This window comes from Mesoplodon bidens, assembly GCF_964165515.1.
Source record: "Mesoplodon bidens genome assembly, chromosome: 17".
Taxonomy (NCBI): Eukaryota; Metazoa; Chordata; class Mammalia; order Artiodactyla; family Ziphiidae; genus Mesoplodon; species Mesoplodon bidens.
Window position 1 is genome coordinate 16,744,019 of NC_138174.1, and position 21,738 is coordinate 16,765,756.

Here is a 21,738-nt window from a genome sequence, read left to right on the forward strand (position 1 = left end):
AGAACTGAAAGTTGTCACTGGACCCTTCTTAAAATATACTCATGGTTCTGAGTTAGTAATTATCTAATGAGTCATGAATAGACAAAGAAAGTTATTTTAAGAAAGCCAATATATCATCTGTTTGCTTCTTCTGGTAGCATATCAAGCTAAAGATCTAAAAAAGGAAAGAATGTAGAGTATAAAGCTTACTTTATGGCTGGGGAACTAAACGGTCATATAGCCAAGCCCAGACTCGTATTTAGAGATTGGTACAAACACTGGCCTCAGAGCACAAGACCTGGCTTGCTAGCTAGGATGGGTAACCTTGAGTAAGTCATCTGCTTCTCTAAGACCACAGTTTTTCGTTTTTAAAATGAGAAGATCTGTCTAAATAACCTCTAACACCCCTTCTCCTACTTTAACAAAAATCTATGGTTTTATCGATCCATCCATCCATCCATCAATCCATGCATCTGTCTATCTGTCCAGCCACTTGACTCAGTCCCTTCTCTTCTTTTGTTAAAGCCAATCAAAGACACTGATAGCTGGTAAACTCAGATGTCAAGGGCAAGTCTACCACTCCCAGAATGGCAGGAGCCAGCTATTATCCATATGTACAACGTACTGTAAGGTGGATTTCTGCGAGTCAAAGATTCCCTGAATTACCAACAGGCCACCGTTCCTAGTTCTTTTTTTTTTTTTTTTAATGATGAAACTCTGATGTTTTGGAGTTGTATACTAGAACGGGGAACACTGAATTGGAGCTTAAAGTCAGAATAATGTCTGTTTTACCATTTCAGAAAGTTAATTGTATTAGATAGTTGTTTTTATTCAACTACACATATAAAAATAAGAGGATACTACACTGTAAAAAAGCAAAAAATTTACCTTAATAACCTAAAAGAAAAAATTGCCAATTGAATAAAGTTTCATCTAAAATCAAAATATTGAGACCTACAGTAGGACCTATGCTTCTTGAGTAAGATGCAAACAGATACAACTCATTGGAAATCCTTGTGCCACACGAACAGTACAACAAAAAGGTTATGAGTGTGGGCTTAAGAGTCAGGCAAGCTCCATTAGTAGCTCAGCTCTACCCATTTACTAGCTGTGTGACTTTGGACACAGCCTCAGGACTCTCACTGTAAAATGAGACTTAGATGGAGTGTCAGATGGGCTAATGTGTGCACACTGGCAGCTGAGTAAAAGGCTTGGCACACAACACACCCTCAGTAAATGATAGCCAGGGTTGTTAGGGCTGTTATTACTGTTAGCGCAAAATATATATTTCTTGAATGAATGATTTAAGTATCAATTAGTGAAAAAAGTGAACTACAGCAGAAATACTACTTGGTTCTGAAATAAAATGCACACCTGCCACAAGGTCTATGAGAACACATCGGCAAGAATGTGAAGCTTCTGAGACATTAAGATTTTAAAATTATAAGACTGGCATTTACTCTGGTCAGCAACTTACTCCAGACAAAAATAATTTCTGATGAAATGATTTACTTACCTTCCTTGTCACTGGAAACCGGGTCACCAGAGAAAAATGCAGTAGACTGTACCCGGGCACCGACATTTACATTATTGGTTTTTAACGCTGCCATAGTCTGATTAACCTATGAAATAACCAAAAGGGGAATATCAGGGTATTTTCAACTAACTTTAGAAACACCATGACTTTCCAGACAGTCCTCAATCCAGTTAAGATCCAGGAAGAAGTAGCTGAGGACCTAGAAATACCTTCACCAGATATCACAAGATGAGAAGAAAGGTGAAGGGTAGTGACATCACTACGGGATGAGCTCAGTACGTGGACTTCCTAAGGCCTACACAATATGAGAGCACTGACTCTGGAGGGAGGCTGCTTGGGTTTGCTCTGTGACCATGGGCTAGTTACTTAACCTCTCTGTGCCTCTATCTATGAGAGGGGGATAAAGATAGTACCTATCTCATAGTACTGTTGTGAGGATTAAATGAGTTAATGTATGTTAAGCTCTTAGTACAGAACATGGCACAAAGCTTATATGTAATGATTTTCTAAATAGAATAAATAATATACATTTCTCACTTCCTAGGAATTTAAGAAAGGAAACACAATCAATAAACATAAACCTCACTTTGCTATTTCGTGTCATTATCATTTGCTAAGAGCAAAAACAAAATGCCAAGCTTCTGCTCAGTACTTATCAGTCTTCACCTACACAGAATTCTACTAACGCAAATACTACTTACCATTAAAGCAAATGAAAAGTGAAACATGGGTACTTTTCAAATCTTTTCACCACTCTGTACATGAGAACCTGATTAATTCGGCAAGGTTCATTTCTATGTTCCCAAGTTCCCAATGTGCTCAGTAACATGATATTACAAACATGTTTTTCACATACAAGATAGAAGAGAATCTTAGGAATCAGTACTAGAACTGGTATCCACTGAACTTACAAAAACTTTTTCATCCATAGATCTGGTCTGGCGAGATTCTTTATCGTGGTGAAAGTATGCAATATCCTTAGACCAGTAGTTTTTTTGTTTTTTCCTTTACTATACCCATAGTAAGAAATACACAGCAACCCAATACCCCAAAACATATATAAGTACGTTCCATACAGTCATACTTAATACTTGCCCATACTCTGTGCTATCTTTTAATACATCCTATCCTATTCTATTCCATTCCATTCCAAGAGAAATACTGATTGTGATCCACTAAATCGATTTGAAAAACACTGCCCAAGACCTTATATTAGGTCTAATTCTTAGGATCACTAAGTTACAGGGTTTGCCTGGAAGATGACCCCTCTTCAGCATCCAGACACTAAGCCTGAATCCCATCTGCCTGGTCCCCTGTGGGTCACGTGTGAGCAATGTCGACCTCTGAGACGCCTATAGGACTGACAGCATCAAGTGCACGTAGCCCTGGCATTACCTGGCTTGAAAGACTCAAGTCTACACCAACAAATAGCAAGAACTTCTTCATTCGCTGGTGAGGACCACAGGGAAATGGGGATGCAGGTCAAAGGAACACATCAAGCTAAAAAAAATACATGAATTAGGGAGATTGAAAAGCCAAAGATTCTTCTCCCACTTGGAGGTCTTTGTACAGCTTCTCTCTTGTAGTTGGATGTTCAAGATGGTCTTTGGGGTCAGGCTTACTACCTTCTCTAAATATGTTTAAAAAGGAGCATTAAACTCTTCCTGCCACAAGGCATTGGAGAGGTAGGTACTGTACCTTTTTTTCCAGCCATTTTAATGTCTTCTCTTTGCTGTACTTGTAATATTTCTTCTTGTCTATTTCTGGATTAAATTAAAAGAAAAAAAAAGACAGTGCAGTGGATTAAACAAAAAATAAACTCGTAAGTTGATATCATATACAAGGTAACAGTTTTAAAATATTTCAGGGAATTCCCTGTCAGTCCAGTGGTTAGGACTCTGCTTTTACTGCAAGGCCCTGGGTTCAACCTCTAGTTGGTGAACTAAGGTCCCATAAGCCGTGAGAGGTGGTCAAAAAAAAAAATTTTTTTTCCTAATATTTTACACTTTTGAAAAACTCAATTTATAACCCTGGGAGCATACTTGAGACATTAAAAAAAATCCCTAAACAGAACTGGGATACCTCAGATCTCAACCAACTATTAAATGAGTGGGAATTTAAGAAAATTATCAAATTATACAAACTGTTCTTATCACAAGGAGAAATTTTTTTCTCTTTACTGTATCTATACAAGATGGTGGATGTTAACTAAATCTACTGATAGTCATTTCAAAATATATGTAAGTCAAACCATTATTTTGTACAACTTAAACCTACACAGTGATATATGTCAATTATTTCTCAATAAAACTGAAAACAATTCTACAGATAAATCTGGAGGAAAGGTAATTTTTTAACTGAAGTATAACTGACATACAATGTCATATTAAGTTTCAGGTGTAGTGATTTGATATTTATACACATTCTGAAATGCTCACCACAATAAATCTAGTCATCGTCTCAAAAGGCAATTTTTAAAACTCAGCAAATTAACATACCGAGCAATCTTAATTTTTCTGAATAATTTTAAGCTCACCTCAATGTTTTCAATGAAAGACTCCTTTTCTAAAATAAAAATGGAAATCCCAAGGAAGAAAATTGAAGCTAAATGCAGGTGCCTATGAAGTTCATTGCATACATTCAGGAAAAGAATCTTGTTAACTATTTAGTGCTGTTCTGGTGTGATTAGTGGAGAAAGAAGAAAAGATATATCTATCTTTTAATGTATTACCAATAGAGCCATAGCTATTTCAGGGGAATTTAGATTTATGATAGGCTCAATCTGGCCCTTTATGGGGATAAAAGTTTCATCTCATATAAATTATACTTCCTCCCCTCACAATCCAGCTAGCTTTATGTAATCTAACGGCTTAATGTCACACATGGTATATGACATTAAGCTGTTATTTCCTTGGTAACACTCCATTCACAGGGTTTCTTGCTTTCTGTGCAGTCAGCAGACGCAGCTCTTCCACTCTGGCCTCCAGCCTCCATGCAGGAGTTACTTTGGTGACCACTGGAATTCCCACAGCCAGATGCAAACTCGCCACATGTGACTCTGCTAGAATTACATAGAATGACGCTTTCTCTTTCCTCATGATCATGGTGGGTGGGAAACGGAAACTGCTTGTTCTGGGGTGGTTTTCAGCAATCTGCTAAACTGCTTGAAGTTTCACTGAATGGTTGGTATGGGGAAGGGCTGGCCTGAGCTCTTGCACATTTCCTCCCCATTTCAGCCTGTGGTCGTCAACACTGTGGGCAACAGGAGGTGGATGGAGTGGGTGCTGGACCTTTGCACCCATCTCCTCAGGACACGTCACTGGAATAATGAAAAGGAGGGACCATTACAAACGGCATTGCCAGAAGTTTGAGAATTCCAAGGTGCAATGCCTGCTCTCCTGGAGCCAGGAATGCTTGGCAAACAGCGTGCTGGGGAACCAAGGCAGATGAGGCTAGACTCAGCCTCCCTGGAGGTGATATAATATTTCTTTGTACAAAAATAGGGAGAATTCTAAGAGCATACAGCAATCACTTAGTACATGCGCGCTGCTGAATGAGTCTCAGACGTTCTGATCACTGCCTGAGACAATCTCGACGGAGGCTCAGTGGTCAGGTCTCTCCCAGGAATCCCACCTTGACTCTGCCACTCACTTGTCTCTTGCCTCTACCTCCAAATTTCCTGAAAGGACATTCTACAATCTGCCATAGCGTTCCTCCCTCTCGTTCACTCTCTGAGCCCCTTGCAGGCTCCTTCTTTCCCTCTGGAAATGCTGGTTCAGGAGGAGTGGAGACCAGGCTCTGAGCCGTACTGCTGGGGCTCCTACACCCCCAGCGCACGATGTCACCTCAGGAAGTCACCTATCGAATGAGGTGATGGCACAACATCTGGCACACAGCAAATACTTAGTATTAGTTATGAAAAAATGAAATTATAACTTGTGAATGATAATAACACCAGAATCTAATGTATAGTCAGGCCTGTGCTAAGTTCTTCATACACAGTTTCTCACTGAATGCTCAGAATGAATCTCAGGTAAAAACTACTATTTGTCCCCGTCTTAAAAAATTAGGGTTGAGTGAAGTTAAATAAATTGTCCAAAGTCACTGAGCTGGTAAACAGGAGCACTGGATTCCTTCCCAACCTGACTTCAAAGCTGTGCATCTGGTGTTCATTTTACTGAGATCAATTAGTCCTCACCCCCCTCAGTACTTCCGACCCTATTCCTTTTGGGAAAAGACTCTCCACCATGGTCCTATACAGCCTTTCTCTTGGTCGTTCTGCAGCTCTAATGGCTTTTCCTCGGACTCTTTTCTGGCTCCACTGCCTCCTCCTTGGACGCCAACTTGTATCTCTCTCTGGGCGTGACTTCATCCTGTCTTAGCAAGACTAAACCCATCCAGGAAGCCCAGAGCCCCGAGCTGAGGCTCTGTGTATCATCTTCCTCCCAAACCACCTTCCTGGTCACCCAGGCTTGAGTCACTCCTGCCTTGCTTCCCACTGGATTCCGTGGGAGACAGGAAGGAGCCAACATTATCTTGTAGAGAACAACGAGGGAGGAAAAATCAAAACAAACAAACAAAAAAACCCCAAAACAAACTGTGTCTGAAATCAGAAGGCTTAGCTACTTGTGCTGGATCAGTTCTACTTCATTTTTTTAAAAAAGCAACTGTATTTAGGAATAATGTTCGTATGATTAACACACCCATTTTTGGTGTACAATTTGAGGAGTATGACCAAATGTCTACATACAGTCATGTAACCACCAGCCCAAGAAGTTCCCCTGAGCTTACAGTCAATTCTCTCATCCCTATCCAGACCTCAGGTAACCAATGATCTGCTATGATTACAGAATTGTTTTTGCTTTATTCTAGAACATCATAGGAATGGAATCATACAGTAAGTACTTTTTTGTGACCCGCTTCTTTTGCTCAACATAATTTCTGTGAGATTCTTCCATTTTGCTGCAGCTAGCAATAGCTCTTTCCTTTGTATTATGGAGTAGGTATCCTGTGTATGGATATCCCATGTTTTGTATACCCACTCACCTACTGAAGGGCATTTAGGTTGTTTCCAGTTTGGGGCTATTTTGAAAAAGTTGCTCTGAACATTCTTGCACAAATCTTTGTATGGACATATGTCTTCATAAGTCTTGGGCAAATACCTAGGAGTAGAATTACTGAGTCGTAAGAAATTGTCAAGTGGTTTGACCATTTTATGCTTCCACTAGCCAGGCAGGTGAGTTCCCATTGTTCCATAACTTACTGGTAGTATCTGTTTTATTTTAGCAACTCTGGTGGATATCAGTGATATTTCCCTGTGGTTTTAATTTACATTTTTCTGGTGACTAATGATATTGAACATCTTCTCATGTGCCTTATTCATAGATTTTCTTTTGTGAAGTCTGTTCAAACCTTTTGCTGATTTTTCTACAGGGCCGGATATCATCTTATTATTGTGTTAAAAGAGTTCTTTATACATTTATATATAGCTTTTATCAGATATATGTCATATAAATATTTTCTTCCAACTGTGGCTTGTCTTTTTTTTCTTAATGGTATCTTTCAAAGACCAGACGATATTAATTTTAATGATATGTAATTTATAATTTTTTTGTATGGTTAGTAGTTTTTGTGTCCTATGAAATCTTTGCCAATCCTCAAGGTCACAAAGGTTTTCTTCTATGGCTTCTTCCAGAAATTCAATAGTTTTCATGTTTGCATTTAAATTATTGATCCATTTCAAGTTAATTTTTCTGTATGACTCTGAGGTGAGAGTTAATGTTAATTGTTTTTCATATGGATATCCAATTTTTCCAGGTTATTTGTTGAAAAGATTATCCTTTCTCCCATTAAATTATCTTGACACTGTTGGAAAAAAAAAACAATTGGCTACATAAATGTGGGTCCACTTCTGTTCTATTTGGTTCCATTTATCTATCTATTTAACCTTATACCAATGCCATAATTTCTTTATCACTGTAGCTTTACAGTAAGTCTTGAAATCAGGTTGTGTAAGTTCTCCAACTTTGCTCTTCTTTTTCAAAATTGTTTTGGCTACTGTAGATCCTTTCCATAGTCATATAAATTCTAGAATCACCTTCTCAATTTCTATCAAAAAAAAAAAGCCTGATAGATATTCCATTAACTCTATAGATTACTTTGGAGAGAATGGACATCTTAACAATATTAAGTCTTCTAATTCATGAACATGGTATATCTCTCTAGTTATTTAATTCTTTAATTTCTCTGCAATGTTTTGTAATGTTCAGTGTACTGGTCTTGTATATTTTAAGTTTCATTTATCCTTACAACTTCATGATTTTTTATATTATAAATGGTATGCTTTTATTACACTGTCCAATTGTTCACTGCTAATATACAGAAATAGAATTAATTTTTATATATTGACCTTATATCCTGAGAACTTATTAGTTCTAGTGATTTTTTTTTGTAAATTCTTTTGAGCTTTTTACATACATGACCATACTGTTTATGAAAAAAAGATAGTTTCACTATTTACTTTCTAATCTGCATAGCCTTTATTTATTTATTTATTGGCATGTGGGATCTTAGTTCCCTGACTAGGGATTGAACCCATGCCCCTGCAGCGGAAGCATGGAGTCTTAACCACTGGACTGCCAGGAAGTCCCAATTTTTTTCTTATCTTATTGCAACTGCTAGGATTTCCGCTAGCAGGATAAGGAGTTGACATCCTTATCTTGTACCAATCTTAGGGGAAAAGTGTGTTCAGTCTTTTACAATGAAGTATGATATTAGCTTACGTTTGTCATGGATGTCCTTTACCAGAAGGAGGAAGCTCCTTCCTATCTCTAATTTGCTGAGAATTTATATTATGACTGAATTTTGTCAAATGTTTTTTTCTGCATCTATTGAGATGACCATAGTTTTTCTTTTGTAATGTATAAATATGGTGAATCATACTGATTGATTTTCTAATGTTCAACCAACTCTGCATTCTTATGATAAACCTCACTTGGTTATAATGTACTATCTTTTTACATAGTTAATTTGCAAATATTTTTAAAGGATTTTTCCATCTATGATCATAAGGGATACTAGATTAGTTTTCTTTTTGTAATAACTTTGATTTTGGTATTGGGGCCATTCCAATTTCATAAAATTAGTTGGGAAATATGCCTTCTTCATTTAATTTCTAAAAGAATTTGATTAAGTATCATTATTTCTTTGAGTATTATTTTTTTCTTAAAGTATGGTAGAATTCACCAGTGAAGTCAGCTGGGCCTGGAGTTTTTTTCCTAGGAAGTTTTTAAATTACAAATTTATTTCTAACTAAACATTCCCCTGGACAAGATGATCACTAAGAAGTATCAAGCTTGAATATCCCCAAATACTATATAAGGATGAAGTGCATAAACTACTGTTTAATTTTTAAATTTACACATTTTGATAAGCAAGTGGTTTAAAATATTCACGAAGGCCACAGATTACCCACGATTATGAAAAATACCATAAAGTGTTCTATTGTGTCCTAAATTTAATATTTGCGAGTTTGTGAGTTAGATGACATGTGCACATGCTGGAAAGGTTTCTTTCCCTAATGTGTCTGGTGCCTATAAAACTGGTCTCAAACATCTGGAAAGATTGGGTTTACAAAATAAAGATGGAATAAAAAGGAGTCCACAATTAAATAACATGTTCAGCAACTAGGTAATCAGTTCACAAACTTGAATTTCCCTGATGTATTGCTGAACAAACTGCCTGGAGCAGATTTTCACATCTACTTTCTGAATTTTTTCCATAACTGAGAAACTCATATGGTCTCTTTTTTTTTTTCCTGCCTCCTGGGGATAGAAACTTGGCAACTCTGCTTGGGGTATTTTAATCAGGTAAGTTTTCCTGGCTCTTCCTGTTAATCACAATGGACAGCGCAGCATAGCTTTTGCTTGCAATATGAAACAGAGTGTCATACTCAAGATGAAGTTCATAACCCTTTATTAGTCCTTTCCCCTGTCATCTCTCCACTGAATGGGAGCTTTTTTGGCAAGAAGCATGCTGAGCCCCAGAGCTAGCAAACTGAGACACATCGTTTCCTTCACTAATAAAGCAGGCAGTGCTAACTAACTAGGGTCACCGCCATCATCATTCAGGACGCAAACAACTGTGGCTGGGTTTATTCGGCAGGGAGAAGGAAAGGTTCTCATAAACCTAGCAGGCCTAACGAGATCTTTAATGCCACAGACTTTTGAGACAGCATCTGGAGTCCAATATCAAAATAGCTGGCTGGGGAATTTGAGCATTTCAGATTTTTACTCTCTCTGCACAGTGCCTGTGGGGAGGATGGAATTGAGAAAACATCAACTTTCCTCTTTATCTCTGCTCCCTGTCACGGGTAGTACCTGACCACTCTTTAGCAGTCTTCTTTGTTTCTTATTTAAAAACCCTAGCAATAAAGTACAGAGAATGGAACCAAATACTAACTTAAAAATAGACAAAACTCTAAATTCAAACAAGCAGCCAGGACCCAAGGCAATCACTAAAAGAGGTTGTCTGGAAAACAGAACGTTCACTGCCAGGATGAGAATTGTCTTTTCCTTAAGCTGTAGAAGTTCCCACTGTCTCCTTTCCTGTCTCTCTCTTTGTCTCACAAAGAGAAATTATTAATGGGATATACAAGACTAACAAAAAATTAAGTTTCTATTTTTATATGAGACAACACCTAAAAACTCTAACAGAGTCTCCTGGAAGTGTTACACAGTTGTAAGAAGGAAGAGAAAGAGTTGCCGTCAGACAGACATGGGTTCAAATCTTGATTTTACCACTTCACGTTCTATGATGTTAGTCAATGTGCTTAAACTCTTTGAGCTTCAATTTCCTCATTTGTAACAATTCAGGTTCTACTAACAATGAAAGGGAATTACTGCAAGAATTCAATAACAAACGTAAAACAACAAGCATAGAGATGATATATAATAATTTGTTAATATATGGTAGACATTTTTATTATTATCTGATTATCCCCATTCTCCTACTTAAACAACTTGACTCTGTATTAATCAATGGACCATCAAACAAATGTGCACTGGTCACTTACTGTATACCTAGTACTTAAACATCAGCAAAGAATTTAAAATTTCTAGTTCACAAGCCTTAATGGTACAAACATTTATTGAGAACTTACTCTACACCCAGCACTCTCTGGGCACTGATTTACTTGTATTATTTCATTTAATTCCTGAAGCATCTCTTTGTGGTAGATAGTAGATACTATTAACTGCAATTCTTAAATAATGTTCATATGCTGTAATTTAGAGATCTCAACACTCTAAAGGTAAGAGAAGGAAAGCTTTACTTTATGATTTAGAACAACTTTGCAGAGTACTAATTATAACATATGGCAGAATGTGAGGGATACTCTTAACCCTTCAAACTCTTCATCTTACAGATCAAGGATGCTGAAAAGTTTGAATGATTTGCTCAAAACTATGTAGCAAATACATTCTTAATTTTTCTTGTAGGCTATCAAATCCTGTGATCAGATTACCAGATTGTTCCTAAAGAAATTCTTTCCCTGAAAGACATATGAAGCAAAAATAACAAAACATTAACACTGGTTGATTATTGCGGTTGGAGACAAATATTTGTAGCTTTTTCCTGAGTTTTTCTGTACCTTTAAATGTTTTGATTAAAAAAACTGCCTCCCTTGCCCATGTAGTTTCATTTTCAAAGCAGTTATATCATCAATCTTTATACATGCCAGGTTTCTAAAAACCCTAGGCCTCAAAATTTTTTTTCTTTCTTTTTCAATGACAGTAAGGCAAAACAAAGTAATTTAGGTTAAATTTCACAGGTAAAAGACATATGCAATTCTCTAGAGGTCTTGGCAGTTCCTTCATAATTTAATTCTTCCCCTAATGAACTACATTCTGTAAATCTTAAAATAATGGAAGGTTCAAAAACAAAACAAAACAAAAAAAATTTTTTTCTGGCCGTGCCGCGCAGCTTCTGGGATCTTAGTTCCCCAACCAGGGATTGAACCTGCACCCTCGGCAGTGAAAGCACGGAATCCTAACCACTGGACCAGCAGGGAATTCCCCCCAAATTTTTTAAAAACAAGAAATAATAAGATCTCTAATGCCTCAACCTTCAAAAAGGCCTCTTCATCAAAACAGAAGCAATTCCACATCGCTTGCTTCACCCCTTGATGCAGAACACAAATATGTGAAATATTTTTCTTCATGTCATTTCTGTATACAAGGACAGCATACTAAGACAGACATCATTTTCCACAAAGATCCAAAGAGAAACACACAGTAGCTTGAAGTTTACAAGTGGTTATTTAGAGCTGGTCAAACAAGACAAGTACAGGGCATTCACTTTCTATTACAGCAGAACTTCCAAAAGTTAGGCGATGTTGAGAAGTGAAAGAGATTAGGACAGGAGTTCAGATAACGATTCAACAGACGGTCAGGGGGTCAGTGAGCAAGGAGGAAGGAATGGAAGTGAGGGAAGCTCCTGCTTTGGAACACAGGCTGTACACTAACAAATGACAATGCTTTAATACTATTTCTGAATTTGGGCTGCTGGGTTTTGGTTTCAGGTAACTGTTCTTATACAGCTGTTGGAAGATTTTTGGATAATGAGTTAATCGTGTTGTCAGCTTCCATTAACTTGGCAAAATGAAAATGACTTGTAATTATTCCTCACTGCTTTAGCTTTCAGAAGTGGCTATGAGCTACTTCATTTGTCACCCACAAAAAGATTACTGTCTCCTGCCAAGATCAGCACCAGGGAGTGTCATTAATAGCGCTGCTTTGATAAAAACCTAGGCACCACATACCCCTCAGGCTCAAAACAGAGCTCTGTGTCTGGCCAAGTGTGAATTTAGTAGACCCTTCGAATGTGAAATGCAATGAATGAGGTTTTCCCTTTATCCACTGTAAGCTTACACTTCTTGGAGTCACCACTTTCTTGGTCCTAGAAGAACTACCATAGCTGGTCAAACCATCTAGAACCCCAAATAACCATAACTTATCAGCCTGCTGTTTTGGTTCTCACACTGTGTTTCCGTATTAACTCTAAAACTACTTGGATGATTTTTGGAGACACTGATGCTAAGTCTGAATGCTATTACAAACCTGTCAAAACACATTCACACACTGCCTCACTTCCTCCTCTCAAAATTCAAATGAATGCCTACAACTCATCTCTCTGTCACCCCCAGCCTGCTCCTCCCACCCATGTCTCCTGTCTCCAGGGGGCCATCTCTACCCATCCCGTGGGCCAAGGCACAAACCCAGAAGCCATCCTTGATTCCTCCTTCTCTTGACCATCATCCAGTCAACACACGAAGCTGCTACTTCCTTCTGGTTCCACCTCCTAAGCTCAGGTGACTATCACCTCCCACCTGGACCACAGCAGCAGCCTCTGGGGACCAGACCTTAGCTTCTCCACACAATAGCACTGCCCTACTTAAAACTCTGCTGACACTCCACTACCATTAGGTCAAGTCCAGACACATATAAGGCCCTTCACCACCTGAACCCTTGCCCAGCACTCTCCCCTGTTCTTTCCTTACTAACCTAAACACATCACTGAACTTCTTGGATCTTGCTAAGCATGACAAACTTTTCCATACATCCATGCTGCTACTCTGACTTAGCCTCCACTTAGAGGCTCTAGTGCTCAACATATGCATCTTAGTAGGTGCTCAATAAATGTTTCTTGAATCAATAAAGGCATAGATTTTATTCAATTTTACAAATGAGAAACCCGAGGCAGAAAGCAGTTGAGGCACTTGCCTAAAGTCACAGCCTAGTTGAAAGAAGAGCTGAGACTAAAGCCTGAGCCTCGTGAATCCTGGCCCTGCAGGAGACAGGCCACCATATTTCACTGGTCCAAATTTCGCAGACTGAACAAGCCAGTGCAACAGAGGATGAATATTGACAAGTGGAAGCGAATCTGAACGACAGCTTCCCCTATGACCCACACAGAATAAGCATCACATTCCATAGGCCTTCAAGCTACTGCATCCTCAGACAGATGCCCAGCTTTTCTGGCAGCCATAAGCCTGATTTCAAAGGCCGCATGCCATACCTTTCTCCTCTGTCACATGTCGAAGTAACTTCTCAAGTTCAGGAAGTTTCAGCAACAAGATGCAATTCGGAAACATGTCATCCATCACAACTTGATCCAGGGGCTGAAACTTTCCCTGAAAAAAAGACTTTAGTCAGTCAGGATGCAAGTACTCCAGTCAACAAACTCATACATTAAAAAAAAGAGAGAAAGATATATAACCTCATAGCTGGATCTCTAAACTAAATTCAAAGTCACTTGTTCCACCTAAGGATTCCCTTAACGGGACAGGCTCCAGAACTGACTCTCAGCTCCCTTTAGGAAGCTCTTGAAAGCACCTGGGTTCCATCAAGTGGCAAGAAATGTTTTAATTTAAATGTTCTCTTTTTTCTTCAGATAGTAAGAATAATTCACAGGTTTCCCAAGTTAGTGTCTTTAGATTCCTACCTTAATCTATATTCTTCCATGATCACCCAATGTGTTAAATATTTAACTACTTTAAAACAATATTTTACTAATATGTAATGGACTACCACACAGTCTTGACATAATCATTTCATAATACACGAATGTTTCATTCTGTTTTCTTTACCATATGTACATAAAAAGGTTTTGCAATAAGAAATTTGTTTGAATATAAAGTTAATAACAGTTGGGAAAGCTAGACAGAAGAATTATTTTTACTGACGTTAAAATAAATCATGTTTAACAAAGAATGGGTCAACATTTCGAAAGTACATACTAATATTTTTTTAATTAAATAGGAAAAGATCACATCTAAAATGTAGGGGAGGAAATATCTGAATGCCTCACGGGCTATTTTAAGGGGCACTTTAAGTATTTGAGAAGAGAGAGCAAGATGGTTTACAGTGAAAGCCAACTACCACCATGAGCTTCATTCTGCATCTGCCTCCCTGAACCAGCCACAGCACCCCCAGAGCCTCCCACAGGGCCAGGGTGAGGATTAATTCACCAGAGTCAGGGTCTTAATGGGAAATAGGCAAACAGTTCCCCCAAATGGGGGGAGGGCCTTTAAAGGTGCATCAATACAGGTATTGATACTAAGGCTGGTTGGTGGCTTCCTCCCGCTAATGTATCCTAGAAACACCAGGAATGGGAGCCACCTGAAGTTTCCATCTTCTTCCCTGAATACTTCTAGGGCCTTCCTGGTAGGGACTAGAACCATTTCTGCTCCTTAGAGATACACGGCTCACCAGCCTCACTGCTCGCCGTGCCCTAATTATAGCGGCTACCACAGTAGCTTCCAGATAAGGGGAAACATGATTAAACTAAGGAATAAAATTTCACTAATCCACAATAAAGAACACAGAATGTAGGAAAGGAGGAGAATAAGAGACGACAAGGTGCATCAGGAGAAAGCACAACTGAAAGTCTTAAGTCCGTTTTATTACTCTCAGTATTTATCACAAATTAAATCAATATAAATACAAAATACGAGTTTTGGAAAATGGATCTAAGTACTCAGTGAGAACCCATAAGCACTTAAACTATTTGCAGACATAAGAGTGCAAAAATAAGATTCCTCTAAGTGTTTAAATAACACCCGTCCTTAAAGTTGTCATTTCGAAGGTTTTCAAGCTGTGGTTGGTGTGGATCCCTGGGAGATACAGTACCCCTGCAGGGGGTCCACAAGCTCCAAACTATTTTCAAGCTAAGGCTACGATGCTATTTGCATTTTCACTGCGTCAACATTTGCACTGATGATTTCAATGCAAAGGTGGGTAAAAGCCCTGGCTCCTCAGCACCAGTCAGGGTGGTGCCAGCAAACCGTCCAGCAGCCGCTGCATTCTTCACTGCCATGGACAAGCAGGTAAAAAAAAGCCCAGCTGCACTTAAGGATTTCCTTGAGCAAGGAGCGAATGCAATTTCTTTTATTTAAATCTTGACCTTCGAGTGCAAGTAGGTTAAATGCTCTGTGTGATGAGAGTCAAGTGTGGCTGAAGTACTTCAGCTACCGCCGAGGCTCAGGGATCATCTCAAGGAAAAGCACTGTGTGACTGTCTGAGTTGCGAGCAGGACTAGCTGCCTTTTTCTCAATTTTTTACCTGAAAGAACCACTATGAACTATGGCTATTCAGACTTAAGTACTGACAGAACATAAATGAAGTGAACCTGTCACTTCAAGGGAAAGATTGACAGGACTTGTAGCCAACGATAAAATTTGAACTTTAAAGCAAAAATTAGAATTGTAGAGAATTTGTCTGCCACTATGACAAGCTTCCCAACACTCAGAATTTTCTAAAGAGATCACTGGTAATATTAAATTAACAAAGGTGTGTGTGTGTGTGTGTGTGTGTAATGAGTTGTGTTGACATTTGGAAGACCTGCATAATTCAGTGAGACAATATTTTCCAAATGACCAATGCATGATATTGCAAAGTAATATGCATGAAAGATCCAATAGATTTTAATGTAAGAGAGTGTTAAAAACCAGACAGCAGGCCCAAAATGGAGTCGTTTGTGCTAAGCCCAAACAGAGACTTAATTAGTTTCAGCTCACCCAGAAGTGGAATCTTAAACCAGTCAATCAGTAATCTGCTAATCAGCACTAGCTAGGTCATTTGCCTGATAGACGCCAGGCATGCCCTAAAGAAACGTGACCTTGCCATAGCCAATCCCCCTTTAGTCTAGTTGAACTTTCTTGCTCTTATTCCCTCCTGGCTGTAAAAGTTTTTCATTTTGTACAGTTCCTTGGAGCTTCTTTCTGTCTGCTAGAATAGATGCTGCCCAATTCGTGAATCATTCAAGAAAGCCAATAAGATCTTTAAAATTTACTCATTTGAATTTTGTTTTTTAACAAGAACATGGAAAGTTCATTGACAGGGTTTCAGATTCCACATTGCAACTAGCTTTTAAGAAACCACCACTTGTTGGTTTTTGGAGTAGTATCAAAGCAGAGTATCCACAACTATCTAAAAGGCTAATATACAATTCCTTCCTTTTCTGACCTCATATGTGAAAGGCTGCATATTCTTTACACACTTCCACTCAAACAGTGTATGGAAACAGACTGAATGCAGAACAAGATGTGAAAATCCAGTTGTCTTCTCTCAAGCCAGACATCAAAGAGATTTGCAAAAATGTAAAACGGTACCATACTCCTCACTGACTTTTACTGTTTGTTTCATTAGAAACATGTCATGTTAATATATAATGGGCTTATTATTTTTATTTTAAAAATAAATTAATAAAATTATTTTTAAATTTCTCAGTTTTAATTTCTAATGTAGTCAATATTGATAGATAAAACACACAGGAACAAAAAGTTCTTTGAGATCCTTAATAATTGTCAACTGTAAAGGTATCCTGGGACCTCTGGCTGGAACTATTACTATTAATAAACTCTGTCTTTATATCACAAAGGTAAATTTTACTCCATCTGGGATTCCTCAACTACAGCTTCCCCATTAAGGAGCTTTTGCTGGGCACACCCCCAGAGTACCTATTTCACAGTGTCTCACAAAGAAGAAAATGAAAGATGATAAATCTTCTTTATTCTCTTAAGCCTAAGGTCTTAACATTTGTACTATATTTCAAAACTAATGAGTATGTAATGAGAATTTCATTGTTAGGCTTTGTCAAACAAGTAAGGCAGATAACACAAAGGGTTAGGCAGTTCTCAGGACTCATTGGTGAGCTAGTCCAAGATCACGATGCTGGATCTCAGGTCTGCCGATCAGTGCTCTGATCTGTACCAGCACACATGATAAAGGTGTTCTATACCAACCAAGTTAAATCTGAACTGTGGGGAGTCTACATTTGGACCATTATAAGGAGAGAGAGATCATGTTAAAAAAACAATCTATTCTGTTTCCCCACTGTTAATATCCCAAAGTGGGAAACTCACCTCTCTATCAGCCTTTATAAGGTAGTGGAGAAGCAGAAACAGAGGGTCCATGGGTGTGGCAAAGTGAAGAAGACCTCCTACAGATTAAAAAGAGAATTCAACAACATGGAAAGACAACTTAGTTATTTCACCTTAATCCCAATGTGGGAACCATTCATTGAAAAATATATGTGAAATTCCAAGTTCAGAAGCTCCTCCTACACAGGCCCAAGAATATGTGATTCTCTCAAAAGGCAGAACATGGTCCACGAGATTTCACTCCAAACAGCTTCAAATCCCTGGTGTGGAGAGGACAGCCAAGACACTGAACTTGATCTTTAACTTTCCATTTCTTCTTTAGAAATCATTTTTAATAGAAGCCCTCCTCTCCCCACCTCCCACTCCCTGCCAAAAAAAATAGCAGGGTTCGGGGGAATACAGACAGAATGTGAATCAGGCAAACATTAGGAAACCTGTATAAGTCTATCTACAAAGCTGCAGTAAAATATAATTTCCTGTGCTTTTGAGGACGAAGCCATGGGAAAAGCAATATTATTCCCTCTGTATGTGGCTTCTCCTATGGGCTCTGACCTCACAGCTCTGACCTGTCAATGACTCAAAGCTCAGAGGTCGTTACCCACTCCAGAACCTACCCCATCCCTCCTCCCAAAGAAAAGTGCAAGAGGGCAGGAGTCTAACAAGACTGAGCATAAGAAACTGGAATCTCTGCAGTAAGATGAGTGGTGCTCTCCAGGCTGAAAGGAAAAAAGGCAAGTCAAACCAACTAGGCTGCCTGCGCCCCACTTTTCTCTACCGCATTCCCCTCCAAGCATCCCAGAGTCCTTCTTCCATGGAAGTGAACCGGAAGAGGTATTTCATCAAAAAGAACAATAAACAATTCATTTATCTCCACACTTATTAATTTGGTTTCAGGAAACATGTACTGACTTTTATTCTCTAACAGAGCAACCTACCTATACAGCCAAGAAATTCTAACCGTAAATTATATACGTGAATCCATTTCATAGTATGTTGAAAAAAATTAAGGATGTAATTTTACATGATGACATTAATTATTTTTTTTAAGTAGAAGAGAAGTTTATGAAAACAACCTATCAGAAGCTCTAAGCTCAGTTTATATGAGGCATCCATTATATTCAGAAATTAGAAACAGGTTTCTTGTTCTGAAAACAATACTCTGGTAGCCATTCTTAAAAACAGCTCTTTCTGGGTTTCCCTGGTGGCACAGTGGTTGAGAGTCCGACTGCTGATGCAGGGGACCCGGGTTCGTGCCCCGGTCTGGGAAGATCCCACATGCCGTGGAGCGGCTGGGTCCGTGAGCCATGGCCGCTGAGCCTGGGCGTCCGGAGCCTGTGCTCCGCAACGGGAGAGACCACAACAGTGAGAGGCCCGCGTACCGCAAAAAAAAAAAAAAAAAAAAAGCTCTTTCTTTAAAGTTACATTTAAAAAGAAGACAATGATGAAAAAAGCAGGTACCTTTGCTGTGAACCAAAAGCTATAAAAAAAAAAAAAAAGGTCTATTAAAAAAAAAAAGCAGGTACCAAGTCAGACAGTCCAGGAGAGCTAATCAATCACTGCTTCTGAATATTTTCCAGTTTCATCTGGATATTACTGTGTCTATCCAGCCAAACTCAAAGGCAAGTATATTACATTAGAAGTGGGAACTCTCATATATTGCCAAATGAAAAATAAGAAAAGAGAACAATAAAAAGGAATGTATACTTGGCACCTACCAGGCTAAATACACAGTCTACCATTGCATTTCGGCAACTGAAAACCACTTCAAATCTTCTCATGCACACAGGTATATGAAATTCAACACCAGCAATAAACCCTTCTTCTGGATGCCTTACAAGAAAGGCAAAGTGGCCTTTCTACCTTAGCACTAAGCGGTGACTTAGACGGTCAACAGAAAGCTCAGGGCTTAGAAAGCAATGGAAAGCACTCTCTGCAAACAATGAGAGACAGAGGGACAGAGGGAACTGAGATACCCCATGACGCGCCCTCCCACTCCCACCCAGAACTGTCAGGGCTACGTGTGGTATCCTTTTTCCTTCCGAGTCAACACTGAGCCCCAAATCAAAGGAACGCTCTTAAAAGAAATAGAAATTGGGTGTTGGGTGTGTGTGTTGGGGGCAGGTGGGGTGGCCATAGTAATTTATATGAGAAAGCATTCTCTTCTCTTCTCTTCTCTTCTCTTCTATTTTATTCTAGAAGCTATATCAGCATTCATTTGCAAGGAAATAAGATGTTAAAAACTTGAAGATCCTCAAAAATGGCTAAGAGAAGAGCAAAGAGTTTCCAGTGAACACAATGTGCACTCCAGAGTACAAAAGTCATGTGACTCGGGGTGTGTCAGTGTTTTAGAAGAAAAATCAGAATTGTTAGTTAAAAATTTCCTACCATCTAAGGCACACAGTTATTGATCTAAACTTGTTTAAATCTTTCCTTTCTCCTTGATTAAACCCTGCTCTGATGCCAACAAAGAAAAAACCATGGACCAGACTCCAAACTGGGCAGATAGATGTGAAGGATGGCAAAGTCAGGGTATGTGTTAATGTAAATATATACACTAGTCACTTACCTGATTGAACTGATTCATTTATAAACCAAGAATGGTTTTTTTCCTTGAAAACTTTTATTTCAAACAGCTGTGGTAGACACACATTGAACAAGTAAATGGCTCCTTCCCCTGTTAAAACAAATCTGTTTTTTATTTGTAAGTTTTCACACACACACACACACAAATCAAAAGACTATCTAATAGTTCTGAGGAATGTTCCTAATATGAACATAAACATACATAGATATAGTCTATACAAAGTGACTCCAAGGAAAGCTTGTAGCTATTACATACAGATGCTTGTTTTCCAACTGTATAATCCTCACTGAACTTAGACCAATAAACACAAAAGTACAAATCATTTATCTTAACTGCTACAGAGCCTCTCATTGACTCCTCCATCAGATCAGGAAGGAAAACCCATTTTTAAACTACCCAAACCTAGTGGCTCAGCCAGATGAACTGAGTTGGCCTGTGGGCCCTGTCTCCAGGGCGGTGTACAGCCTCCCATACAGAGGGCGGGAGACAGGGCCCGCACACCCCTGAGGCGAGCTCCATAGGAGAAAGGCCAGGGCCCTACGACAGCAACGTGCTTTACGCCATGAGGAGTGAGGAAAGCCACACCCAATTGGATGAAAATTTCCCTTTCTTAAAACACCAAAAAAAAAGGAAGTTAGAAGGGGGTGAGAACTGTGCGCATCTGCATGAATCTGAATGAATCCCTTCAATGCACAAATTTTTTTTCTAAGCATAGCAAAATCCAGGGCCCTGAGTTTGAGTCTATCTCAACTACATGCTGGGCGTGAGCCTTTGGGGAAGCTATATAATCCTTTCTGTACTTCTCTTTCCATATCTGTAAAATGCGAGCAATACTGAACCTACCTCAGTATTTTTTTTATAAGGATTGAAAAGATAGAATACGTACACGTAAAGTTCCTAACACAGCACGTTAGTAAGTGCTCAGCAAAAGTTAGCCTTTATTTCTCCATAGTCAGTATAGCAAAACATTGTCCACAGACATTTAGATGAAATGAATTTTACAAGAAGCCTGACCTTTTTTGTACCTTCCTTTTGTTAAATGCTTTACTGCTAACTAAAAAACTTCTCTTGAAAAAACATTGCTCACCTCATCTTAGTCTTACATATACCTAGGAGTTCCAAATAATATAACTGACCAATTACATTCAATTTCATTTTGAGGAAAAGAAAACTGGAGAAAGCCAGAATTTCTGCCTCTCTTGTTGTTTCTATTTATGTGTCTTTCCAACAACAATAACAACACGGCACTGACCACTGGATTTCTCTTGCTTTCACTATTCAGTATGACAGTCACCAAGAGGATGCTCTAATTTGCTAAATATCAGGTACCTACTCAAAACCTTATAAAATTAATAATAACCTTGTAAATCTTATAAAATAAACTAATGGAGAAAAATTTCACACAGAGATAAATAGTATCACCAATATTACTATATACTTATAGTGTATTTTAATATTTTTGCCTAAAAATTATAAGACAAAGCAAAATACACTGAATATAAAGGTAAAATTATTCCTGATAAAACATGTATCTCCTCAAAATACAATGCTTTTAATGCAAAAAAATCACCCCTTGACAGGAAAAAATATATATACTACTTTTCGGTCTGAACAAAATAAGGAAAGTACAGCTAAAAATGAAACTATTCAAAATCTTGTCATGTCCAGTAAAAGCCTTCCTTTTTTTTCCTTTTAAAC

General features: G+C 38.5%; 1 protein-coding gene across 5 annotated transcripts in view; it reads right to left on the minus strand.

Moving 5' to 3' along the window:
- Nucleotides 1-21,738, minus strand: part of RNASEH2B (ribonuclease H2 subunit B) — an 84,422-nt gene that overhangs the window by 36,041 nt on the left and 26,643 nt on the right. For all 5 annotated transcript variants that reach the window (XM_081215160.1, XM_081215161.1, XM_081215157.1 and 2 more), the window contains 5 exons: nucleotides 20,023-20,130; nucleotides 17,439-17,515; nucleotides 13,592-13,706; nucleotides 3,215-3,279; nucleotides 1,496-1,601 (listed from right to left, as the gene is read on the minus strand). In XM_081215160.1, coding sequence (XP_081071286.1) covers nucleotides 1,496-1,601; nucleotides 3,215-3,279; nucleotides 13,592-13,706; nucleotides 17,439-17,515; nucleotides 20,023-20,130 — 471 coding nt within the window. The remainder of the gene's footprint in view (nucleotides 1-1,495; nucleotides 1,602-3,214; nucleotides 3,280-13,591; nucleotides 13,707-17,438; nucleotides 17,516-20,022; nucleotides 20,131-21,738) is intronic.